This window comes from Sus scrofa, chromosome 10 (genome assembly GCF_000003025.6).
Source record: "Sus scrofa isolate TJ Tabasco breed Duroc chromosome 10, Sscrofa11.1, whole genome shotgun sequence".
Classification (NCBI taxonomy): Eukaryota; Metazoa; Chordata; class Mammalia; order Artiodactyla; family Suidae; genus Sus; species Sus scrofa.
The window spans coordinates 12,802,845-12,819,806 of NC_010452.4; the positions used below are offsets into that span (position 1 = coordinate 12,802,845).

At 49.7% G+C, this 16,962-nt stretch overlaps 1 protein-coding gene across 1 annotated transcript in view; it reads left to right on the forward strand.

Moving 5' to 3' along the window:
- The window catches only part of CNIH3 (cornichon family AMPA receptor auxiliary protein 3), a 205,350-nt gene that overhangs the window by 46,579 nt on the left and 141,809 nt on the right, over positions 1–16,962 (forward strand). Inside the window, 1 exon segment of the mRNA XM_021064387.1 lies at positions 16,736–16,863. Coding sequence (XP_020920046.1) covers positions 16,736–16,863 — 128 coding nt within the window.

Consider the following 16,962-nt stretch of genomic DNA (forward strand, 5'->3'; position numbering starts at 1 on the left):
TGTTAAAGATGTAGCTTGGATTTGGCGTTGCTGTAGCTGTGGCGCAGGCCGGCACCTGCAGTTCCAATTCTACCCCTAGCCCAGGAACTTCCATATGCTGTAGGTGCAGCCATAAAAAGGAAAAAAAAAAAAAAAAAGATTAAAATAAGATTTTTTTAATCATAAAGTAACTTAACAATTTTGTAGTAGAAGTAGGCATCTGAGCAAAAACTGGAGGTAAGATGTGTCAGGTACTAAAAAGAAAAGGTAGCCCTTGGTGTCCACTGCTGGGCCAACCTTGCGGTGAGTAGAACTGCCATCACTGGTGGTTTACTGGCGGTGAGTATTCTTCTTGGCTCCCCCCACTTCATGTATTATTGCCCTGCCCTGGAAACCCAGCACCCTTCTCCCTGACTCCTGCACCCCAACACAGTTGAGGCTCTTGCCATCTCCCCCCCAGACTCCCATCAGCATCCCCAAGTCGTCTCCCTGCCCCCAACCAGCTGCCAGAGTGGTTTTCCTGCAGCCCCCCATCTGATCACGATGTTCCCTGAGGGAGAGGCTCCATGGCTCCCTCTTGGCCACAAGGTGAATCCAAAGCTGTGAGAGTGAGGTGCCCAAGTCATGAGGCAGGTGCTCAGGCTCTGGGCGCCTCTCTGCCTCACCAGGCCAGGAGTCTCAGTGCTGAAGTCATAGCAGCGCCTAAGTCAGGCCCTCTAGGGGGGTGTCCGGGCCTGAGGGGCATCTTGGGGCCTCGCTGCATCCTCAGAGCTTCAGTGGACTGCCCCAGAGTCTCCTGGGGCAAACTTGAGAAGCCCTGGCCACCCCCCCCCGGGGGTGGGGGAAGGGGACTTGAGAAGATGCTGGTGTCCTCGGTTTGGAACCCTCTTGGCTTTGCTGCTTGCCTGCCCTCTTCATCCTGCCTTGCTTAACTTGATGTCTGAACCTGAACTCCTCCCTCTTGACTGACCTATGGATGCTCCATGAGGAATTTCTCCTCTGCTTCTGGGAGGGGGGAGCAGAGGCAGGGGAGGCTGCAGGGCTCAGTGGGAGCCGGGTGCTGCACGCCCCATGCAAAGGGCCCTAGGTTCCATCTTCAGCTGGTGGAAAGGCATCGAGTTTTCCGTGGGGACCTGACATCGGATTTATGTTTTAAAACTATTGCAGGAGTTCCCGTCGTGGCACAGTGGTTAAAGAATCCGACTAGGAACCATGAGGTTGCGGGTTCGATCCCTGGCCTTGCTCAGTGGGTTAAGGATCCGGCGTTGCCGTGAGCTGTGGTGTAGGTCGCAGACAGGGCTCGGATCCCACGGTGCTGTGGCTCTGGTGTAGGCCGGTGGCTACGGCTCCGATTAAACCCCTAGCCTGGGAACCTCCATATGCTGAGGGAGCGGCCCTAGAAAAGGCAAAAAGACAAAAAACAAACAAACAAACAACAAACAAAAAACTGTTGCAGTCAAGAGTTCCCATTGTATCCATGAAGATGCCAGTTTGATCCACGGTCCTACTCAGTGGGTTAAGGATCCGGCAGTGCCATGAGCTGCAATGTAGATCACAGACGCAGCTTGGATCTGGCGTGGCTGTGGCTGTGGTGTAGGCAGGCAGCTGCAGCTCTGATTAGACCCCTAGCCTGGGAACTTCCATAAGCTGCAGGTACAGCCCTAAAAACCAACCAACCAAACAAAACGGACTATTGCAATCAGCAGCTTGGAGCCGCCGAGGCTGGATCGGAGGCGAAGAAGTGAGGCAGTTGAGTCGACCCTTCTTAGTGTCCTGGCTGATCCCTTGCCTTTGGTGCTGTGGGACTCAGGCAGGCAAGTAAGAGGAACCCGGCAGAGGAGATGGGCTCTCGGATTCACAGTCAGAGATGTTGCCTGTGGCTCCAGAGGGGATTCTGGTGCAGCATCTATACTGGCCAGTGGTCTCCATGCTGGTTCTGGCGGTGGAGGCCTGACGCCGTCCTGCCACGGCCCGTCTGCCCGGAGAAGGGGAAACCGGAAAGGAGGTAAGCGGGCCACCCCGCCCCAGGCCCAGCGCTTAAAAAAGCCTGGCTGGACACGCAGAAGAAAAGCCAGAGGATGTGGTTTGGGTTGTCCCCGACAAAGATCTCTATTTATGTGTGAAAGGATATTTTCAGATGAGGCTTGATGGGAAGGAAGGGCGGCTGACCTCGGTAAGGCTGCTCCTTAAAGGCGCAGCAGTCCGTCCATGGTGACCCTGTCCCAGGAAGGGTCACCAGCGTCCCCGAGGTGGTGAGGCTAGAGGGCTGCTTTCAAGTTCCTAACCTCTAGGCCCCCCGCAGTGTGCGACTCATGGTGTGATGTTACACAAGGCACTTCCCCTCCCCCCAGCTCTCGTGAACACCCCGTAAAGTACCCCTCCATCTTTTAGGGGGTGACTGGAAGTGCAATTATTCGTGTAGTTCCTGGAATTTGGCCTCTGTCTGCCGGTGCTGAATTGAAACGCAGAGACAGTTTTGGGTAAAGGAGAGAAAAATAGCTTTATTGCTTTGCCAGGCAAAGGAGGGTCACAGCAGGCTCATGCCCTAGAGACTGTGCCCTCCATTGAAAAGAATTACGAGGAGTTTTATAGTAAAAAGGAGAAAAACAGGTTTTCAGATAGGACCCAGGATGGGGACAAACGTGCATTCTTCTTTCTTTGGGGGAATCTTAGCCATCAAAGCCGGAGTCAGGAGAGCTCGGCCTGATCCTGATGGCGGTCTCCTGGGTTATTGTCTAGAATAACAGGACTTTCGAAAAGGACTTATTGATCAGATTAGAACAAATCAGGCCTGTCCCTGAAAACCATGTGCTAATAATCTTTAACCCACAGGCAGCTGGGCTCAGGTGTCTAATCTTGAGCTCACAGGTGATAGTGTTTGGGGTGCATTTAAGCCAGGCAGAAGGCCAAGGAAGGGCTCTAAGCTGTTCAGTTTCAAAGTATTCCTTTTGAAACAAGCATAAGGAATATAACTTTTCTCTTAGGTGTTTAAGATGCCTGCATCATTATGTGTATGCCTTGAGAGGGAACCAGGACCCTGCCCCAAGGCCGTACTATCGTTTCCGACTCTTCCCTCCCCATCTCTGCATCCCCTCCCTTCCCTGATCAGCAATTGTCTGAACCTGTCCCGAGGAACTCAGGGAAGGCCATGGAGGCTGAATGAGGCCCATTTCCAAAGAACAAGAAATGGGGGACACAGAAAGGCTTTTGTGCCCAGGAGCCCACAGGCCCTGCTCAGTTTCAGTGTTTGTGAAGTGCTCAGAGGTCCCCAGGTGAAAGCTGCTGTGTAAACCGCTGAAATTTCTCCACTAGGCTTGAACCTGCGGTTTCTCAGTTAAGCTTGGATGTGCTTGCTAAATAGGTAGACTGGTTTCATGATTTCATATTCAGACCCTTGGGATATTTTTTCCCTTCCAGTTTCTTTCCTTCTTCTTTAAAAACGTTTAGGGAGTTCCCATTGTGGCTCAGTGGGTTAAGATACCAACTTAGTGTCTGTGAGGATAAGGGTTTGATCCCTGGCCTTGCTCAGTGGGTTAAGGATCCGGTGTTGCCTTGAACTGTGGTGTAGGTCAGAGTTGTGGCTTGCATCATGCATTGCTTTGGCTGTGGCCTAGGCTGGCAGCTGCAGCTCCATTTCGAGCCCTAACCTGGGAACCTCCATATGCCTTGCGTGCGGCCCTAAAACGAACAAGAAAAAAAAAATCACTTAGGAGGATTATATAGAGCTGTACAGATATCATGAACAGTTATGTCCCCACCAACCAAGGGAATAAATATTGACATTTTTTATAATCAACAATTTTTATTAGCATTAAAAGATACATATATATTTTATGGCTGCACCTGTAGCATATGGATGTTCCCAGGCCAGGGATTGAACGCCAGATCCTTTAACCCACTGCACCGGGCAAGGGATCAAACCCTCCCCTCGGCAGTGACGAGAGTTAAGTGGGTTAAGACCCAATGGGCCACAGTGGAAACGCCTAAAAATATTTTAATCTAACGACACCCTGTGAGTTATAGGTGGGTTTTAAAGCTTGTTTGTGCTCGAAATAAAAGAAATAAAACATTTACATCTTCCTCATCTCACCCCTTGACCTTCCTCAAAGCCCTGAGGTGACCCAGCCATGGATACGCGCCCTGTGTGCCCCAGCGTGGGTGGGTGGGTGGAGTGTTCCCTGGTGTCTGACAGCACCAGGCCGTGGAGGATGTGAGCACAGGGCGGGGAGGGTGGACTCTGGCAGACCAGAGACGGAGACCTGCCTCTACCACTTCTGCCTGGTGTCCTTTGGCCTTTTCGAGTCTCAGTTTTCCCATCTGTAACCTGGCAATGATTCGTTCACAGCATTGTAAACATGGGGATGAGGGTAAAAGGGCTGGCCAGAAGCCGTGACTAATCTTATTTAGCCGTTTATGCTTTCATCTCTTGTTTTTTCTTTTTTCCTTTTTAATGACCAGAGGTGTGGCATATGAAAGTTCCAGGCTAGGGGTCAAATCGGAGCTACACCTGCCTTCCTACACCACAGCCACAGCCACGCAGGATCCAAGCCTCGTCTGAGACCTACCCCACAGCTCGAGGCAAGGCCAGATCCTTAACCCGCTGAGCGAGGCCAGGGATCGAACCCGAATCCTCATGGATACTCGTTGGTTTTGTTTCTGCTGAGCCTCTTGTTTTTTTCCTAGATAGAAAACCTGTGAGGAGTTCCCTTCATGGCTCAGTGGTTTACAAACCCGATTAGCATCCATGAGATGCAGGTTCGATCCCTGACCTCACTCAGAGGGTTAAGATCCAGCATTGTGGCGAGCTGTGGCGTAGGCCAGCAGCTACAGCTCTGATTCGCCCGCCTGGGAACTTCCATATGCTGTGGGTGTGGCCCTAAAAAGCAATAAATAAATAAATAAATAAATAAATAAATAAATCTTAGGAGTTCCTGTCGTGTCGCAGTGGTTAACAGAATCCGATGAGGAACCTTGAGGTTGTGGGTTCGATCCTTGGCCTTGCTCAGTGGGTTAAGGATCCAGTGTTGCCGTGAGCTGTGGTGTAGTTTGCAGATGTGTTGCTGTGGCTCTGGTATAGGCTGGTGGCTACAGCTCTGATTAGATCCCTAGCCTGGGAACTCCACATGCCATGGGAGCGGCCCTAGAAAAGGCAAAAAGACAAACAAACAAACAACCTTTGAGAGCAGAGCCCCTGCCCCTAGCCTGTGTTAAACACCCTTTGTATTATTTTCATAGCCTCCTAGCTCAGTGTAGACGTTTATTCATTGTTTCTTGAAGAAATGCTTGAAATGCCCTGCTCCCAGCCTTGGTTCAGAGAGACATGTAGGGGCTGGTGCAACAGTAGCTGTGTTCTCAGGACACCCAGGTGACACTGAGGTAGACTAGCTGAGGACACATCAGGTTCTGCTGTCATCTCAAATCCCACACAGTGCAGAGTTCCCGTTGTGGCTCAGTGGAAATGAATCTGACTAGTATCCATGAAGACACAGGTTTGATCCCTGTCCTTGCTCAGTGGGTTAAGGATCTGGCATTGCTGTGAGCTGTGGTGTAGGTCGCAGATGCAGGTCAGATCGGGCCTTGCTGTGGCTGTGGCCGGCAGCTGCAGCTCCAATTCGACCCCTAGCTGGGAACTTCCATATGCTATGAGTGCGGCCCTAAAAAAAAAAAAAAAATCACACACAATTCAATTTGATGGCAAGGGACTAGGAGATGCTGCCTCACTGCCCTTGATTTTCTTAACACTTGTGCATTTTACACTGTTGATGTTTCAGGTGCGTCTTTGCAGCCTGTGCCCTCAGGCACGCTCATTTTTCAGGGATCCTCAGTCACTGTTGGGGTGTCGTCTCTGGCAGAACATGGGAAACAGACACAGGACATAGAGACCAAAGGACTCAGGCACAGGCAGGAAGGGGACAGCAGGGGGCACCAAACCCGCACACTTCTGCGGGGAGATGGCGCCTGGACAGGGCCTCCAGCTCGCGTTTTATGTCTCTTTGCCTTCTCTTTCCTGGGACTTGGTCATTTCATTTTAGCCAGAGTTAGATTCTACAGCAGAACAGCAGAGAATGTTCTTTGTTAAAAGGACGAAGCATCCCCTCCCCTTTTCTGGAAGAAGAAACAAAAAGCTGCCCGAGATAGGAGGAATTCCCAGGAGGGTCCCGTGGGGGTCTTGGGCTCAGAGATCAAGGGCCCTGCCTCCAACCCACAGAAGCTGTCATCACAAAGAGCCAGGTCCTTCATCATCCTTTGATTTGCATTTTTTCATCTTAAATCACGAGCCAGAGTTCCTTGTTTCCAAGTGCTATGGACTGGATGTGTGCGTCCCCCTAAATTTATATGTTTACATGTTACCCCTAATGTGATGCTAGGAAGAGGCGGAGCCTTTGGGAGGTGATTAGTGAATGGAATGGAATTCCCTAGTGAATGGAATTTGTGCCTGTATAAAAAGAAGCTCCAGGAGTTCCGTCGAGGCTCTATGGTTAACGAACCCGACTAGTATCCATGAGGATACAGGTTCAATCCCTGGCCTTGCTCAGTGGGTTAAGGATCCAGCATTGCTGTGAGCGTGGTGTAGGTTGCAGACATGGCTCAGATCTGGTGTTGCTGTGGCTGTGGTGTAGGCTGGCAGCTGTAGCTCTGATTCAGCCCCTAGCCTGGGGACCTCCATATACTGTGGGTGTGGCACTAAAAAGACAAAAGCAAAAGAAGTTCCAGCCCCTTCCATCATATGAGGACTCAGCCAGAAGAACCTGGAAGCCCTCACTAGACACTGGGTCTGCCAGTGCCTTGATCTTGGACTTGCCAGCCTCCAGAACCATGGGCAATTAATGTTTGTTGTTTGTCTTTTTGTCTTTTTAGGGCCACACCCGCGGCATATGGAGGTTCCCAGGCTAGGGGTCGAATAGGAGCTCCAGCTGTCAGCGTACGCCAGAGCCACAGCAACACAGGATCCAAGCCATGTCTGTGACCTACACCACAGCTCATCGGCAACGCTGGATCCTTAACCCACTGAGCGAGGCCAGGGATTGAACCCTCGTCCTCATGGATGCTAGTCGGGTTTGCTAACTGCTGGGCCACGACGTGAACTCCTAATGTTTGTTGTTAAACCACCCAGTCTGTGGTATTTTTGTTATAGCAGCCAGAACAGACTAAGACATGAGGCAAAAGCTAAACTGAAAACTACTTGTTTAAGCCCTATTATTTGTGTAAGAGTGTCACAATATTCAAGTTTATCTGTGTGAGGTAAGAATAATCAGTGTTTCATACCTGGGCACTGGGTAGAGGTTATCTAGTCCAGCATTTCCTAATCTTAAACTAATTTATATCCCACCTCTCCAATTTCTGACATATGAATCTGCACTCTGGATAAATTATTTGCTTAGTATTTTTTATTTTAAAAAAATTTGGGGGGAGTTCCCGTCGTGGCGCAGTGGTTAACGAATCCGACTAGGAACCATGAGGTTGTGGGATTCGATCCCTGCCCTTGCTCAGTGGGTTAACGGATCCGGCGTTGCCGTGAGCTGTGGTGTAGGTTGCAGACGCGGCTCGGATCCTGCGTTGCTGTGGCTCTGGCGTAGGCTGGTGGCTACAGCTCCGATTCGACCCCTAGCCTGGGAACCTCCATATGCCATGGGTGCACCCCTAAACAGGAAAAAAAAAACCCCAAAAACCAAAAAAACCCCCACACTTTCTGGCTGATGTGGGCGATCTGATTACATATTGTGGTTGTTTCCCCTTGTAATGTGGCTGACGACGTGGCAGGGTGGCCTTTTTCTTGGTGTTCATTATTCTTGGTCTTGCGTCATGACTTCAATCCATGTTTTCTTTTAGAAAAAAATGTAAGCTTCTTGCCCCTTTTGGGGATGGTTAGTTTTGTTTGTTTGTTCTGCTTTTTAGCGCTGCACCTGTGGCATATAGAAATTCCCAGGCTAGTGGTTGAATCAGAGCTGCAGCTGCCGGCCTACACCACAGCCACGGCCACTCCGGATCTGAGCTGTGTCTGTGACCTACACCACAGCTCATGGCAACGCCAGATCCTTAACCCACTGAGTGAGGCCAGGGATTGAACCTGAGTCTTCATGGATACTAGTTGGGTTTGCAACCTGCTGAGACACAACGAGAACTTCCAGATGGTTAGTTTAGTTAAAAACCAGACTCCTCTGTAATTCCACTGACCGGGACTCGTCTGGAGTAGGTCTCGGTGCGCTGAAAAAGAATCCAGAGAACATAACTGACACTGTCAATGAAGGTCCACAGGCCCCGGGATCCCTCAAGACCCTTGAGGATGTGTGGTCACCTCTGATGCGTGCACCACAGGAAGCCGTGAAAATCGTTGCTTGTCGTGAATATCAACACATCTTGTTTTCGTGTTTTTTTTTTTTTTTTTTTTTTTTTTGCTATTTCTTGGCCCCCTGCGGCATGTGGAGTTTCCAGGCTAGGGTTGAATCGGAGCTGCAGCACCGGCTACACCAGAGCCACAGCACGAGGATCCAAGCGCGTCTGCAACCTACACCACAGCTCACGCAACGCGATCGATAACCACTGAGCAAGACCAGGACGAACCGCAACCTCATGTTCTAGTCGATTGGTTAACCACTGCGCCACGACGGAACTCCTTGTTTTCGTTTTAATTGCATAAAAATAACGTATGGAAAACATTTAAAATTTTTCAACCATTTTATTTTATTGAAGCGAAATTCACATAACAAAACGGACCGTTTAAGTGTACAACTCGGGGCGTTCCCATCATGGTTGCAGCAGAAACGAATCCGATCAGGAACCATGAGGTTGCCGGTTGGATCCCTGGTCTCGCTGAGTGGGTTAAGGATCCAGCATTGCCATGAGCTGTGGTGTAGGTCACAGATGCGGCTTGGATCCCACATTGCTAGGCTGGCAGCTGTAGCTCTAATTTGACCTATCCGGGGAACTTCCATATGCTGTGTGTACAGCCCTAAAAAGCAAAAAAAAAAAAAAAAAAAAAAAAAAAGGAAAAGTAAATAAAAATGAAAAGCTAAAGTATATAGTTCAGGAATTCTCCTGTGATGCAGTGAGTTAGGGATCTGACATCATCACTGCAGTGTCTCGGGTTGCTGCCATGGCTTGGGTTCTATCCTGGCCCCGGCACCTCCACACGCTGGGGGCATGGCCAAAAAAATAATAGTAAAGTGTACAATTTGGTGGCTTTTAGTATATTCAGAATGTTGTGCAACCACCCGCTCTGTCTGGTTCCAGGCCACTTCCATCGCCCCCAAAGGAACCCTAGTGCTCATTAAGCAGTCACTCCCGCTCCCTCCTCCCCCACGCCCTGATACTCCACTCTGTCTGTCTCTATTGTATGGAAAATTTAATATTTTCTTCCTTCACCCTCTGGATCATCTTTTGCAACCCACAAAATCTAGAGATCACAGATGTAGGCATAAAAATCCAGGCACTTCGACTTGGCACAGAAAGCCCTTTCGGGTGCAGCCTCAGTTCATATTCAACGACAAACCTTGCTCTTTGGCCTCAGTTGTGGTTTTTCCACAAGACTGTGAACCTGAGGCATCCTCTTCATCCTTGTATTTCCAGAGCCCAGCTCAAGCCACGGACCACAACTGGCAAATTCTCAGATCTCTGCAGTGCTGCCGTGAGGAGTCATGGCTTTCGGCTTTTATTTTTTATTTATTTATTTTTTTTTTGTCTTTTTGTTTTTTGTTGTTGTATTTTTGGCTGCTCCGCAGCATATGGGTTCCAGGGGTTGATTGAGCTGTAGCCACCGGCCTACGCCAGAGCCACAGCACGCGGATCCGAGCCACGTCTGCACCACCACAGCTCACAGCACGCCAGACCCTTACCCTGGCAGGCAGGACCGAACCTCATGTTCTAGTGGATCGTTAACCACTGCGCCACGACGGAACTCCAGCTTTCGGCTTTTAGGTTGGGCCTGTGCAAACCCTCTGTACACCCCAGACACCCCAGACCTTCTGGGAGGGGGTTCTCTAGAGCCTTCTCCAGGTGCCTGGACTCAGGCGCAGGCCTGCAGGACAGGACCGGATGGGCACTTTGGTGCCCTCTGGATATAACAGCGCTGAGCTGATGGGGCAGCCAGCTCACTCTGCTGCTCATCTTCTTACCCTCTGCTGTCACTGCCTCGTCCCCAGGCAGCACTGTCATGACACACTGTCTCCTTTTGAGGCCTTTCTGGGCCCCCTCGGGGTGTTTTAGGAGGACAGAGGTATAAAGCCAGATGGCTCCACCCATTCCCCCAGCCCAGCTTTTGTTTCAGGGACCAGAAGGTGAGGAGCTATTCTTAGAGTGTGGTGGGGCAGAATTTCCCCTGGATCCTGGAGATGGGACACCCTGTGTGTTGTGGTGGGCAAATCAGAATGGTCTCACTGTGGGATGTATCTGGAGTTTTGTGTGTTTGTCTCAGGCTCTTGGGTCTCCCCCTGAAGCTCTCAGCTCTCCTGACCTCATGGAGGCTGGTGGGTGGGGGTGGCCCCTGCAGACCCTGAGACCTGAGTTGCGTGGAGAGTGGGGTGGTGCTGACCTCGGGGGAGCCTCATTCTCAGGGCACTAGCCTGTCAAGTGTGCAGACAGGACAGGCTGGAAACGTATTTGGCTGCTGTCGAGTAAACCAGGATGCCTGAGCCTACACCCTGCGCAGCGTTCTTTGTCAGGCAGGTGCAGGGCTGATGGCAGCCTCATGAGGGTTGATGTAACTTGGTGGATGGACTTTTGGTACCTCTGCTTCTAGGGCATTTCTCTCCGAGGAGAAATGTGTTCTTTTTCCTCTTTCTGAGCAAATCTGAGGAGAGATACTGGGACGTCATCACTGGCAAGCCAGGAGGACCTTGTGAGTCTGCGGGGCCCTGGGGACGGTGGGTCTGTTTGGAAGTGGCTAAGGAATATGGCCTAGACCTGGCGCTGTCGTCTAGGAAGTCAGCAGGGTGACGCTTCCCTGTTGTCATTTGTAACTGGAGAGGGTGTTCATTTGTAATGTTTGGACGTTTATGCATCTTGGAAGGCAGCTGTGCTCACCACTATACCACCACGCACCACCGCTTCTGCATCTTGGACGGGAGCCACAGGCCCTCCGGGAGGCTGGGCCGCAGAGTCGGCCTCACCAAAGGTGGCCACAGGCTAGAGTGCTTCAGGAATCCCGTGCATTTGTACTTTACGATGCTCTACAGCTTTCTAAGCACTTTTGGAGGCATTATTACTCCAATAAACATTTATTGAGTGCGAAACGCTGGGGATGCAAGACAGGCTTGGAATTGCTCACTGTCACCGACAGGTGTGTGGCCTTGGGAAGTTACTTTAACCCTTTCAGCCCCAGTTTCATCCTTTATAATGGGAGTTAATAATACTACCTCCCCCTGTTGGGTTGTCTTGCACATGAAATAAGATAAAGTTTGTAACCCTGTAGCTCAGCCTTCGAATAGTGTAAGCACTTAATAAGTGGCCGTTATGCTGCGAGTATCATTGTGGGACTTGCTGACTCTGGAATTGGTGATACCGGCAAGGACCCCAGAAGACTTTATAGCGCTAATGCATATCATATACCTGTAAATAACATCCCGTGTCCCACACCCTCTTCAGTGAAACCCTTCAAAACTCCAAGAAGTGCCCATTTGCTAAAGCTGATGATTCACTTTGTGGACCTCGGTTTATGCCCAGAAAGCAAAGCAGCCTTGTTATTAGTATTAGCGTTATTACTGATTATGATAATGACGACGACGGCAATGCTACTGCTACTCGTTATGACTCTTATTATTAAACTTCCCTAGGTGTAGCCTATACCTCTCAGGGCAGGAGAACGATGCAGTTAATAAGGACCCATTAACTTTCTCTAATGCGTTTCTTCAGGGTCTTTGATTCTGATGTATGCCCCTCCATGAGGCATCTTTCTTCTTTGTAGGAAGCGGGCCACTCTTTACCCCTGTCCTGCAAAAAGAACTGGGAGGCAGACCCAGGAAGGCAGGATGAACCACAAAAAATCGAGGAGACCAGTGCAGGATTTAAGATGGGGGAAAAAGGTGCTTAATAACCAAGGGTTCTTGCCCGGAAGAAAAGCCATCAAATTCAGACCCCTACTCCTCACTGGATGTCATGGGTTTGAGGCAGGTCCGGAATGAAGATCAGGTGTCAATATGAAAGCTGTGCTGTAAAGAGGCCCATTAGCACCTTTATATGGGGGCCGAGCCAGCCGGAACTGACGCCCCATCTGAGAAAGCCTCTCACCAGGGGTCTGGGGGATCCAGCTCTTCCTGCAGCCCCACAGTTCACTCCCATCAAATTGTCTCGCTCTTTTTCTGGCACTCGACCGCTGGGCCCTTGCTGCAGGAACCATGATTTCAGACAACATAATCCATGGGCTAATTCTGGCTAGAAAATTCCTTTTTAATTTTTTTTTTTTTTTTTTTTTTTTTAGGGCTGCACCCAAGGCATATGGAAGTTCCGAGGCTTGGGGTCGAATCAGAGCTCCAACTGCTGGCCTCCATCACAGCCACAGCAACGCGGGATCCAAGCTGCATCTGTGACCTATGCCACAGCTCAGAGCAGCAACGCTGGATCCTTAACCCATCGAGCTGGGCCAGGGATCAAACCCCCATCCTTACAGACACTCTGTCAGGTTCTTAACCTGTTGAGCCACAACGGGAATTCCAGAACCTAGTTTTCAACAGAAAACCACCAGGGTACCTTGTTCAGGAATCTGTGTTGAGTCGGTAGGATCATTCCAGGTATTATTTTCAAAAAGCCTTCTTAGAATGAGCCACTTGAAAGTTCACTGTCACGCATAAAGGGACTTTGTTCTGCTCATCTCTGTCTTTTCCGGGCTTACGACAGTGCTCCGCCCGTAGAGGCAGGTAATACATTAAACTAAGATGAATGGAGGCATAGGAAGTGCTGTCCGCCCTGTCTCAGACCCCCTGCTGGAGCAAGCAGAGCTCTGTGCTGGGAAGGAGGAGCACATTCACACACTTTGATTTCTGATGACAGGTCTGGTTTTACCCCAGCTGAGGCTGAGAAACTTGCGGACAAACCCAATGAACCATCACCACCGTTCCTCCTCATCTTACTAAAGACCCAAACCAAAGAGACAGTATTAGTGCCTGAAGTTTCCCCAGAGATGATCTGTGGAGGGAAGTGAACGAAAAACACTTGCTGGTCTTCCAGCCTTTGCGCCTTGCACCCCGCTCAGCAGCCAGCGGCAGCCCCCTGGAGGGACACCCTGGGCCTTCTTCATCCAGCTCAGGACTCAGGCTGGTTATGGCTTTTTCTGCAGTTGCCATGTAGGTCGTATTTACCATTAGCCTTAACTTTTTACTAGAACTGATGCAGCAGGACCAAGGTCAGTTTCCGCCATGGAAACGAGGCCATGGAGACAGTCATTTAAAATCTAGAGCAAGCTGTACGGCCCGCTATGGGTGCCACTAGCCGGCATGCAGCCACTGAAATGGAAATGAATTCAAATTAATCGCAACTAACATTCAGTCTCCCAGTCACACTGGACCACATTTTATGTGCTCGTGTGACTCAAGCAGCTGCATGTGGCTAGTGACCACTGGATTGGACAGTGCAGAATAGAATGTTTCCATATTGTGGAAAGTTCTAGTGGATAGGGCTAGTCTAGGGCATCCAGAGACCAAGGCTGGGAACCCCAGGGGGACTCGGCAACAGCTGTACCTTTGTGGCATCTTCTCTAGGCCTGTTTACTATTATTTTTTCCTGAATGTTGCTCAAAGGAATGAAGGAAGCAATTTCTCTGCTTCTACACTTGTTAACATGAGACAGCCTTTTGTAAAAGCGGATAAAAGGGCCTCTGTCCTATTAAGAAATTAGGTTGAAATGTATGAAATGCCTTTTTTGTAGGTCAGTAAGGGGTGAATATCATGAATTTCATAGGGTTCAACCTCATTCAAAGGAAGGGGACAGAATGATAGAGAATCAGGGACAGAAGGAGCATCTCTGGCTTGTGTTCCTTTCTTGGTCCTCTTTGTATACTATGGGTTGCTGATAATACAGAGAAGTGTGTTTGTTTGTTTGTTTTGTTTTTGTTTTTTTGTGGGTTTTTTTGGGCCACACCCGTGACATGTGGAACTTCCCTGGCCAGGGATCTAACCCACGTCACTAGTGACAATGCTATATCCTTAACCTGCTAAGCCACCAGGGAACTCAAATACAGAGAGTTTTAACTCAACAATGGACAGTTGAAGAATTCCCTTTGTGGCTCAGCAGTAACGAACCTGACTAGTATCCATAAGGACACAGGTTCAATCCCTGGACTTGCTCAGTGGATTAAGGATCTGGCGTTTCTGTGAGCTGTGGTATGGGTCAGAAATGTGGCTTGGATCCTGTGTTGCTGTGGCTGTGGGGTAGGCTGGCAGCTACAGCCCCAATTCGACTCCTAGCCTGAGAACTTCTGTATGCTGCGGGTTTGACCCTTAAAAAAAAAAAAAAAAAAAAAAAGACAAAACCAAACAAAAAACAACAGACAGTTGACAGAATGCCTGCTTGTTCTGTGTGTGCCACTGCTGCATGAAGAGAGGCTTATGAGTGTTTGTGGTAGTTAGTCATGGAAGGGTTAGGGTATATATAGCTGTAAGAAACAGAAAACCTGGCTTCTAACATGTGTATGTAACAAGCCTGGGTGTGATAGTTCTGGAGCTGGTTGAGTAGCTCCATGACACCAGGGCTCTAAGTTGGCATCTCTGCTTATTCTCTTGGCCTTCCCCTCATGGTTCACAAGATGGCTGCAGCAGCTCCGTGCATCACATCCTCATAATACTATGTGCAGAAGCAAAAACTGAGAGTGGGCTCAGGGGTGGCCAGGACCACCAGTGAGCTCTCTGTGTGAACTGTTGCTACATTCAGCAGAGGCACTGAAGGTTGAGGATATAATTGTGAGTGAAGAAACGACATAAAAGAGCACATCTTATAGGTTCCACTTAGGTAAGCTTCAAAAACAGGCAAAAATAGGGAGTTCCCTTACGGCGCAACAGGTTAAGGATCCAGCATTGTCACTGTAGCAGCTCAGGTCACTGCTGCAGTACAAGTCAGACCCCTGGTCTGGGAACTTCTACAGGTGCAGCCAAAAAAACCAAAAAAACCAAAAAAACAGGCAAAAATAATGTATGGTATTGTTGGAGTTCCCATTGTGGCTCAGCCATAATGAACCCAACTTGTATCCATGAGGACAAGGTTTCCATCCCTGGCTTTGCTCAGTGGGTGAAGGATCCTGTGTTGCTGTGAGCTGTGGTGTAGGTTGCAGATGCGGCTCAGATCTGACCTTGCTATGGCTGTGGTGTAGACCGGCATCTGCAGCTCTGATTCAGCCCCTAGGCTGGGAACTTCCATGTGTCGCACATGGCCCTAAAAAGACTGATAATAATAATATATGGTGTTGGAGTTCCCGTCGTGGTGCAGTGGTTAACAAATCCGAGTAGGAACCATGAGGTTGCGGGTTCGATCCCTGCCCTTGCTCAGTGGGTTAAGGGTCTGGCGTTGCCGTGAGCTGTGGTGTAGGTTGCAGACGCGGCTCGGATCCCGAGTTGCTGTGGCTCTGGTGTAGGCTGGTGGCTACAGCTCCGATTAGACCCCTAGCCTGGGAACCTCCATATGCCACAGGAGCGGCCCAAGAAATGGCAAAAAGACAATAAATAAATAAATAAATAATAATAATATATGGTGTTGGAAATCAGGTGAATAGTGACCTTGGAAGGCAGGGAGGGAGTCTGATTGGGAGGGTCCGCAAGGGGTTTCTGAGGGTCCTAACATTGTCCTATTTCTTGACCCTGGTGTACTTACTTCGTGATAATCCCTATGCGGTTTCAGTACTTCTCTCTATGTCAATAAGATTTTATAAAAGTCTTCTGGAGTTCTCATTGTGGTGCAGTGGAAACAAACCCTGCTAGTATCCATGAGGATGCATGTTTGATCCCTGGCCTTGCTCAGTGGGTTAAGGATCCCGCCTTGCTGTGGCTGTGATGTAGGCTGGCAGCTGCAGCTCTGATTCAGTCCCTAGCCTGGGAACTTCCATATGCCACAGGTGTGGACCTAAAAAAAGCAAAAAATAAAAAATAAAAACGTCTTCTAATCATAGACTATGGGAGAAGAGAGACAGTTGTCAAGGTACAAATCAATGATTCATTAAAATCATAATTATCCCTTGGACTGCGGGGCAAGAGGCAGATTCACTGAGCTTTCCCATTTCGGGGCAGTTTTGAATTTCACTGATGCAGAGGACACAGCGGAGGCCATCACGTTGAGAAGGAGGATAGAACCCTCAGGCTGGTGCTAAGAAACCGAGCTCCCAAGCCAGCGTCTAGATTAAGGACAGTATCTCTTGCTTTGGTTAATAGCCCATGAAATGACCCAATGCAAATTGACTGAAAGAGTACCGAGTCGTGAGCTTCTGAGGGAGTTACTCTGCCAGAGAATTCTCAGCATGGCTAACAGGGCTTGTGACTGCTTAGCCTGGAGGCAAGCCCCGCTTTCCCACCCTGCCCAGACTGAAAGGGGGCCCGGTGTCGCTGCTCAGATGGGAATGGGGGGCAGCGGGCAGAGGGGACCCTCTCAGAGGGCACAGCCTCGTTGTCAGACAGGCTGGTCAAGGATCCGATGCACTGCTGGCCCAGGAGTCCTCGCTGTGCTTGGCCAGCAGCACCCAGTAGGGGAGGAGGACCTGCTGACGGCAACATATGCCATTTCCCCTCCTCATTTCCAGACGGGCCATTCTACTGTGTGACTCTGTTGCCTTCACTCTCGTCTGCAGGAGCCCTGCTGTACTTGTTGGGAGTGTTTACGTCTATCATGTGGTCTGAAGGATGTCAGACCCTGAGATGCCATATCCAGACCTTGCGAGGAGCCCACATGACCCAGGGACCCTGGTCTTGGAGCTGGGTACGTGAACAGGATGTCCTTTGGGTTGGGGGAGAGAGTGATTTAATTTTTGGATGTATGTGGCTTGGCTATATTATGTTAGGGATATAGATTATATTA